The sequence below is a fragment of the Peromyscus leucopus genome, chromosome 12, assembly GCF_004664715.2.
Source record: "Peromyscus leucopus breed LL Stock chromosome 12, UCI_PerLeu_2.1, whole genome shotgun sequence".
NCBI lineage: Eukaryota > Metazoa > Chordata > Mammalia > Rodentia > Cricetidae > Peromyscus > Peromyscus leucopus.
Window position 1 is genome coordinate 79717977 of NC_051073.1, and position 9113 is coordinate 79727089.

A 9113-nucleotide genomic window follows, 5' to 3' on the forward strand; every position below is an offset into this window, starting at 1 on the left:
GCTATGACCCTGTCATTCAAGCAGAAGTTGGGGAAGGTGCGAATGGATCTTAGGGGTGAGGATAATGATGGAAGGAACATAAAGCTGGACCATGCAATGGGTTTAATGGGGCCTCAAAGTGCAGGCAGGTGGCAGCAGCATGAATCACTAAAGGTGAGGTGATCACAGTCACAGTATAGAGAGCGTAGACAAAGCCAAGTCCATAATGGCTGAACCATAATGGGCAGCACAGGCAAAGTCATTCTTATCAACTTTGGTACTGGTTAATCAATCATGGTGTTTCCCAGCATGAAATAAGAAGCCGTGGACAGTCAAGCTTAGGCAGTGAGGAAACACTAAAACAGAAAGCTGGTGAAGATGTAATTGAATGAGGGGGTCATGTTCAGCCCCAGCAAGCAGTAGAACTTGCAGCTTCAGCACATGTTCTGGCTTTAGAGTCAAGGATAGAAGAAGGCATTATGGAATCTCCCTCCATGACTAAGGAAAGCCTCTAAAGCATGCATGTGTCAGGGGTGTCCATGCATGGAGGCTAGAGAGATCATTTCACGAAGCTGTGAAGGTGAAGCCTGGATTGCCTGGGGACCCCAAAATGCTGGAGATGACAGAGCTGTGGGATACCTGCCAAAGAGAGCTGCTAAGAGCGGTGAACCAGCCCAAGAGAAGAAGTGTGTTGCAGTTATATAAGCTGAAAGAAGTTGGTGATGTGAAGAGCACTCTGACATCAGACATGGAGTTTAGAGATTGCCCAACTGCTTTTCAGTCTTGCTTTGGTCCAGTATTTCCTCGCTATCTCCTTTCCTCCATTTTGGAACAGCAATGTGTATCTGTGCCATTATATGCTGAAGTATGTGATTTGCTTTTTTATTTTGATTTTATAGGGGATTATGTGGTGGTATTCTAATTGTAGTGAAATGTGATTTTGATTGTATGTTAATAAATAAGTTGCCTGGGGGTCAGAGCTATTAGAGCCATAGCAAGAGCGTGGTGGTGATGGGTGTGTGTGGTAGTGGCGTGGCGGTGGCGGGGCACACGCCTTTAATCCCAGCACTTGGTAGAAGAGCTAGGTAGATCTCTGTGTGTTCAGGGATACAGCCAGCATTGGAATATGCCTTTAAGACCTGGGGGGCTGTACATACAGACAGTGACAGGCAGTCATGTGTTTGGGTTTACAACCAATGAGAAGGCAGAACAAAAGACTATGAAAAGACATACACACAGGAAATAGCTCTTTTCGAGAGCTAGGACCACAGGAGGAAGGGTGAGATTTTAGCTCTGAGCTCTGACTTCTGGCTTTCTCTTTTACATTTGGTTCTGTGTTTCTTTTTTTTTTTTTTTTGATTTTTCGAGCAGGGTTTCTCTGTGTAGCTTTGCGCCTTTCCTGGAACTCACTTGGTAGCCCAGGCTGGCCTCGAACTCACAGAGATCCACCTGGCTCTGCCTCCCGAGTGCTGGGATTAAAGGGGTGCGCCACCACCGCCCGGTTGTGTTTCTTACTTAATAAGACGGTTGGTTACATCTACAGGATTACAGTTAAGAGATTGCATGAGTCTCAGAAGAGACTTTGGACTTTCATAGACTATACAGACTTTTAAAGTTGGACTTAATGAATTTCTGTATTGTGATATGTCTACAAGCCTATGGGGGCCAGGGAGAGGAATGTAGTGGTTTGAAATAAAATAGTCCCCACAGGGAGTGGATTAGGAGGTATGATCTTGCTGGAGTACGTGTGGCTTTGTTGGAAGAAGTATGTCACTGAGGGTGGCTTTGAGGTCTCATAACCAGGCCAAATATCACTCACTTTCTTCCTGCTGCCTGCCGATCCAGATGTAGAACTCTCAGCTCCTTCTCCAGCACCGTATCTGACTGCATGCTACCATGCTTCCACCATGATGATAATGGACTAAACCTCTGAACCTGTGAGGCTGCCCCAATTAAATGTTTTCCTTTGTAAGAGTTGTCATGGTCATGGTGTCTCTTCACAGCATTGAAACCCTAAAACAGAAGTCTACTGCATGTTTGTTTGGTCTGTATAAGCAGAAAAAATCCTCAAACAAATGAATGTTAGATCTGATCATTGAAAAAGGGAATCTGGCCGGGCGGTGGTGGCGCACGCCTTTAATCCCAGCATCAGAGGCAGAGGCAGGCGGATCTCTGTGAGTTCGAGGCCAGCCTGGGCTACCAAGTGAGCTCCAGGAAAGGCGCAAAACTACGCAGAGAAACCCCGTCTCGAAAAACCAAAAAAAAAAAAAAAAAAAAAAAAGAAAGAAAGAAAAAGGGAATCTCAGTCCATGAACCAATTTCCAGATGAGCCGGTTTTGCAGACCCAAAATGAATGAAGGACAACCAGTTCCCGCGGGAGGACTTTTGATAAAACACCTAAGAGTTTTACTGTTAGGATCTACACTGGGAAAAAAAAATAAAACAATCAGACTTTTCCGGTGTCTACTGTATACTGGTTCTGAATTAACACTGATTCTGGGAAACCCCAAGAAACACTGTGGTCCTCCATTTAAAGTAGGAGCTTATGGAGATCAGGGAATTAATGGAGTTTTGGCTAAAGTCTGTCTCACAGAACTCATCCTATGGTTATTAAAGCAGTCACAAAATGTATAATTGGGATCGATACACTTAGAAGCTGTTGTCAGAATTCTCACATTGGCTCCCTGTCCTGTGGAATGAGGGCTATTATGATTGGAAAGGCTACATGAAACATCCGAGTTGTCTCTGCCTGGGAAAATAGTGAATCAAAAAGAGGATCACAACCGGATGGTGGTGGCGCACACCTTTAATCCCAACACTTGAGAGGCAGAGGCAGGTGGATCTCTGTGAGTTCGAGGCCAGCATGGCTACAGAGTGAGTTCCAGGAAAGGTTCCAAAGCTACATAGAGAAACCCTGTCTCAAAAACAAAACAAACAAAACAAAAAACAGTATCACATCCTGGAGGAATTGCAGAAATCAGTGCCACTGTCAAGGACTTGAAGATGCAGGCAGGCATTGTGGTTCCACCACATCTCCCTGTAACTCTCCTATCTGGCCAGTGTAGAAGACGGATGGATTGTGGAGAATGACAATTGACTATGAAAAACTCATCAAGTTGTGACTTCAATTGCAACTGCGGTACCAGATGTGGTGTCCTTACTAAAGCAATTTAACACATCTCCTAGTACATGACATGCAGCTACTGATCTAGCAAATGCCTTTTTCTTGTACCTGTCTATAAGGACCAACAAGAAGCAATTTGCTTTCAGTTGGCAAGGCCAGCAGTATACATTTACAGTTTTACTTTATTAGGATATATTAACTTTGCAGCCTTGTGTCATTTCATTTGAAGGGATCTCTTCAACAAAATATCACATCGGTTCACTATATTGATGACACTATGCGGACTGGACCATGTGAGCAAGAGGTTTAGACTTCTTGTTAACACATGCACATCAGATAAGAAAATCCAACCAAAATTTCAAGGGCCTACTTACTACCTGAGTGAAATTCTTAGGAGTTCAGTGGTATGGGGCATGCAGAGATATTTCTTCTAAGGTGAAGGACAAGGTATTGCATCTGGCCCCTCCCACCACCAAGAAATAAACACAATGTTTAGTGGGCCCATTAGAATTCTGGAGACAGCACATTCCCTACTTGGGTGTGTTATAACCGGCCCATATACTAAGTGACTCAGAAAGCTGCTAGCTTTGTGTGGGATGTGGAACAGGAGGAGGCTCTTCAGCAGGTCCAGGCTGCTGCACAGGCTGCTCTACCACTTGGACCAAATGATCCAGCAGACCCAATGGTACTTGGGGTGTCAGTGACAGATAGGGATGCTGGTTGGAGCCTTTGGCAGGTCCCTATAGCTGAATCACAGAGAAACCTTTGAGATTTTGAGCAAGGCTTCTATCATCATCCGCAGACAATTATTCTCCCTCTGAAAGATAGTTCTTCGCGCCTGCTATTGTGCCTAAGTGGAAACTGAAAGTTTTATAATGGGCCACCAGGTTACCACGTGACCTGAGCTGCCCATCATGACCTGGGTATTATCTGACCTATCAAGCTATAAAAATGGAATTGGTATATACATGATCGGTCCCAGGCAGGTTCTGAAGACACAAGCAAGTTACTTGACAAAGTTGCCCCAAATGTCTATGGTTTACTACGCCCATTATAAATGCCATCTGCTTCCAAGCATGCACCTGCAGCCTCATGGGGTGTGCCCTATGATTAGTTGACTGAGGAAGAGAAGACTAGGGCATGGTTTACTGACGGTTCTGTACATCATGAAGGCACCAGGCACCACCCAGAAGTTGACAGCTGCAGCATTACAGCCCTTTCTGAGACAACCCTGAAAGACACAAATCTTCACTATGGGCACAACTCATGGCAATTCAGGCAGTACACATGGTCATACATTTTGTTTGGAAGAAGAAATGGCCAGATGTGTGACTGTTCACTGATTCATGGGTTTTAGCCAACATTCTGGCTGGATGATCAGGGGCTTGGAAAGAGTGATTGGGAAACTGGTGAGAAAAGACATCTGGGAAGATGTGGAGAGATCTCTCCAAATGGACAAAGAATGTGAAGATATTTGTTTCCCAGGTAAATGCTCATCAGAAGGTGACTTCTACAGTGGAGGAGTTCTTTTTTTTTTTTTTTTCTTTTTCAGTGGAGGAGTTCAATAATCAAGTAGGTAAGATGACCCATTCTGTAGACAGTCTTTTCCCCCAGCCTTCCTGTCACTGGCCCACAAAGTGGTCATAGTGGTAGAGGTGGTGGTTATGCATGGGCCCAACAACATGGATATCCACTCACCAAGGCTGACCTGGCTACAGTGCCAGATCGGCCAACAGCAGAGACCAACACTGAGCCCTAGATACGGCACCATTCCCTGGAGTGACCAGCTAAGCAACCTGGTGGCGGGTTGACTACACTGGCCACTTCCTCTGTGGAAAGGACAAAGCATTGTAATAAGCTTCAGGAGATACTTATTCTGGTTATGGATTTCCCTTTCCCACACTTAATGCTTCAGCCAAAACCACCATCTGTGGACTGATAGAATGTCTGATCCACCAACATGGTATTCCACACAGTATTGCTTCTGACCAAAGAACTCACTTCACGCCAGAGACATGCAACAGTAAGCCAACAATCAAGGAATCCACTGGTCTCACCACTAGTCTTCACCATCCTGAAGCCTCTGGCCTGACAGGAAGCTGGAAGGACCTTTTAAAGACGTAACTACAGCACCAATTAGGTGGCAGCACCCTGGAGAGTTGGGGCAGGCTCTCCTTAAGGCACTATATGCTTTGAATCAGCATCCAATATATGGTACAGTTTCTCCCCTAGCCAAGATCCACAGGTCCAGGAATCAAGGGGTGGAAGAGGAAATGGTTCCACTCACTATCTCCCTTAGGTGATAGTGAGGAACATTTTTTGCTTCCTGTTCCTGCAACCTTAAGTTCTGCTGGCCTAGAAGTTTAGGTTCTAGATGGAGAAGCTCTCCTGTCAGGAGACACAGCAACATTCCACTGGGTTGGAAGCTGACTTCCCCTGGCCACTGTGGGCTTCTGATGCCCTTAAGCCAACAGACTAGGAAAGACACACCAATATTAAGAGGGGTGACTGATCCAGATTACCAAGGGGAAATTGGATTGCTTCTCCCAGTGGAGGAGGACAGATTATGTCTGCAGTGCAGGAGATCCTTTAGGGTCTCTTGGTGCCACCAAGTCCTGTGATTAAAGTCAATGGGAAATGACAACAGCCTGATCCAGGAAGGATGACAAAGGGCACAGACCCTTCAGGAAGGAAGGTGTGGTTTCCTCCAGGAAAAGTCAAGACCTGCTGAGGATGGAGGAAGTGCAGAATGGGTAGTGGAGGAAGGTAGTTAGAAATACCAGCTAAGGCCACGTGATCATTTGCAGAGACAAATTAAAACTTACACGAATATTTCTGTTATTTTGTTAAGTATGTGTTTGTACAGATACTTGTGGTTTTCCCCTCAATTTATCAAGTCAAGAAAATATCAGTAGTTATATTTAAGTTTTGAGATATTAAAAGAGTATCTCTCAAGGGACATTGCCATCTATTCTAAAATTTATAATGCCTTTGCAGTTATAAGAAGAACAGTTATGTTAGAAATAATTATGACTTGGTTATGGTTTTCATTTGGAAATTTAGTGTAACATAAAAGATACGAATGTGTGTCAAGTAGAGCTAAGGAAAATTTCAGAAAATTACATTGGTAATACAGAAAACTGGTACCTGAGAAGACATATGAAGTCCAATTACATTTTGTAAACAAGAGGAAGCCACTGCAATACACATTTTTCCTCCTCAGGGGAATCTAATAATTAACTTAGGTTTTCTCCAACACCTGTTACATTGTTGCAAGCATATTTTAATAAAGGCCTGAAGTCAATAATATAATCCACTTTCACAAATTAGATAAGTAATTTACTTAAATATATTACCAAACATTATACTTCCTAAGTTTATACAAGCTCCTACACTGAAATTAGGAAAGGTGATAGCACCTGCCAGCATCTACTAGCACCTTCATGTTTCCCAGAGGTGGTGCAGTACTGAGGATAAAGGACAACGCTGTAGAGCTGCTTCTCCTTCCACATTTGTACGGTTTAGGGACCACACTCGGTCATCAAGCTTTCCTTGCAAACACCTTCCCTCACTAAGCTGTCAAGCCTAGCCCCTTCTCTATTGTTTAAAACTCCACTGATTTGGGTAGTTAACCGTACACTTTTTGTACCATCACAGCTTTGTTTCTTCTATCCTAAAAAAGAAATTCTTTGACTTTTAGTAGGTGTCCTAAATTAAGTATAGTACCTTTTCATCTTCAAGTTCTGAGCAAATTACCTCATTAGCAATTCCATGAAGTCACCTCACCCTCAAAGGTCTTAATCAGTACTCAATCCTTTTTAGAAAACAGCTTAGAAATAAACCAGGCAGTGAAATACATCTCAAAGCTCTACTTTTTTCAACTCACATTTGTATCACTTGCTATAAACTTGATATGATATTCACCAGAGGAAATTAAAGCAAATTATAAAATAATGCATGGTACTTTGAAACACTTGGTGATCAGCATCTTTCTTTTCCTTTCCTTTAAGACAGGGTCTTGCTATAGCCCAGTTTGGCTTGGAATTCAAGGTCCTCTCTTCCCTAGGGGGTGTGCAGCTCTCTCATCCAGCTCCACTTCGGTTTCTTTAAAGTATATGCTAAACCACTAAATTACCAAAAAAAAAAAATCTAAAACTGAATTAAAGTAGAATTAAGGTAAATATACTTCCCACCCTAGGAGAGGGAGACTGATAATCCAAATTTCCTCAAATATAATCTCACTCTCTTTCCTCTGTAATTCTAGTTTTTAAAAAAAGGGGAGGAGGGTTACTTCAAATTCGGCATTGGATTCTGAAATTTCTACGTTTTCGACTCGTTTTAACGATTTTTTTCCAAAGGCGGCAGACCAGTTCTTAACCTGCAGTTAGCTGTTGAGGCTCCAAAAAACTCAAATGGTGTACAAACTTCACGTGCATTTTCGAGGGAGAGCCATGGCCATCTTCAGAATCTCAAGGAAATTTTTTAATGTCATTAATTATATTATTATTATAGTCATTAGTATTATAGTCAGCTGGAGTGACAAAACTGTGTATGTGTGTCGGTGGGTGCATCTGAACTATACAATCACCGCTAAGTGTCTAAATAAAATACATCCTTTCATCCAGTGACCCAGATCCTGACACTGGCCTCCCAACCCGAATGTCTTCTGGTTTAGAATGAGGGAAAGCAGCTCCATTTCCCCCACCCTCAGAATTCAATCTCTGACCGACCCTCCGCATCGGGTCAGGTTCCGAGCCTGAGAAGGGCAGGAGCTCGCGTACCTGGGCGCTGGTTCGATTAAGGTGGTAGTATCCAGGTAGTGGATCTTGTAGAACTCCAGCAAGGCCGGCAAATGATCAAACTCCTGGTCCCCGATCTTAAAGCGGCGGTTGGGCAGGGAGTTGATGATGTAGTGCGAGACACGCGAGTTCTCGGACACGGACAGTACATAGTCCCCGGGGCAGGTAGAGGAGTCCCGGACTAGGAACATGCCATGGCGCTGGCCCTGGAGACGGGTCTGCGCCTCCTGGCGAGACACTGGCCCCATGTACCAGGCAGAGCGGTCTGCAGAATCAAACCTGGCGGACGACATGGTGCTGGGTCCGGGGATGGGCGGCGTCTGCTGCTCTCGCCTGCTCGCGAAGCCTTGACCCGCTGTCGGCTTTGGGGCCGAGGAAGGGCCTCTCGGAACACCTCGAGGCGCAGTCAGAGGGCCGGGTCAGGACCTTCCTCCCGGCTCCGGGCCCCGCAGCATCCTCCGCCACCGCCCGCCTGCACCGGGCCGGGAACACGGGGCCAAGCCCGGGGGTCGAGGTGGGCGAAGCCGAGCGGTGCCGGAGGCCGCCTCGGGCTTCCCAGCGGCCCCGCGCCCAGGGGTGGCTCCGGTGACTTCGGTCCTGGAACCCGCCGGCTCCGCAGCCTCGCGAGCCCGCCCCGGCCGTCCCACGAAGCCGCCTTCCCCAGCAAGAGTCGCGCCTCCCGGGCCGATCCACCCAGCCCGCTCCCAACAGCCACAGCAACAAAATGGCGGACGCGGGAGAAGCCGCCGGGCCCCTCCCCCTGGGCCCGGCGCCCGCGCTCTGCGCACGCGCGGAGCCGGGCGCGGCCCCCACCCCGGGGCCCGCCCCTGGACGTCTCCGGGCGCAGCCAATCCGGCGTGCGCTCGCGGGGGTCCGGCCGGGAGCCGCTCGTGCGGGCTCCCGCGTTCCGGGAGGAGGCCGGGGAGGCCGGGGAGGCGGTGGGCCGGGCCCTTCCTGGGCCGCAGAGCGGCCGTCAGGCCCCTGCCGCTGTTGTCGGGACGCCCGCCGCCGCCGCCGGGACGCCCGCCCTTGGCAAGAACACAGCTGGAGCCCGGAGGGAACGGCGTTTTGAAAACCCGTTCCTGGGAACAAAGCGTAACGCGCTGGCCGAAGGTCTGGCCGGGGAGGCGTGGCCCTCAGGTGACTGCGAGCCCGAGGGCCCTGATCAGTCATCACAGGGTGAGGGGACCATCCAATAGGTTACTGAAGAA

At 47.1% G+C, this 9113-nt stretch overlaps 1 protein-coding gene across 1 annotated transcript in view; it reads right to left on the bottom strand.

The window, feature by feature from the left end:
* Window positions 1-8664, bottom strand: part of Crkl (CRK like proto-oncogene, adaptor protein) — a 33972-nt gene extending 25308 nt beyond the window's left edge. The window contains exon 1 of the mRNA XM_028856688.2: window positions 7885-8664. Coding sequence (XP_028712521.1) covers window positions 7885-8195 — 311 coding nt within the window. The 5' untranslated portion in view covers window positions 8196-8664. The remainder of the gene's footprint in view (window positions 1-7884) is intronic.
* Window positions 8665-9113: the final 449 nt, after the last annotated feature.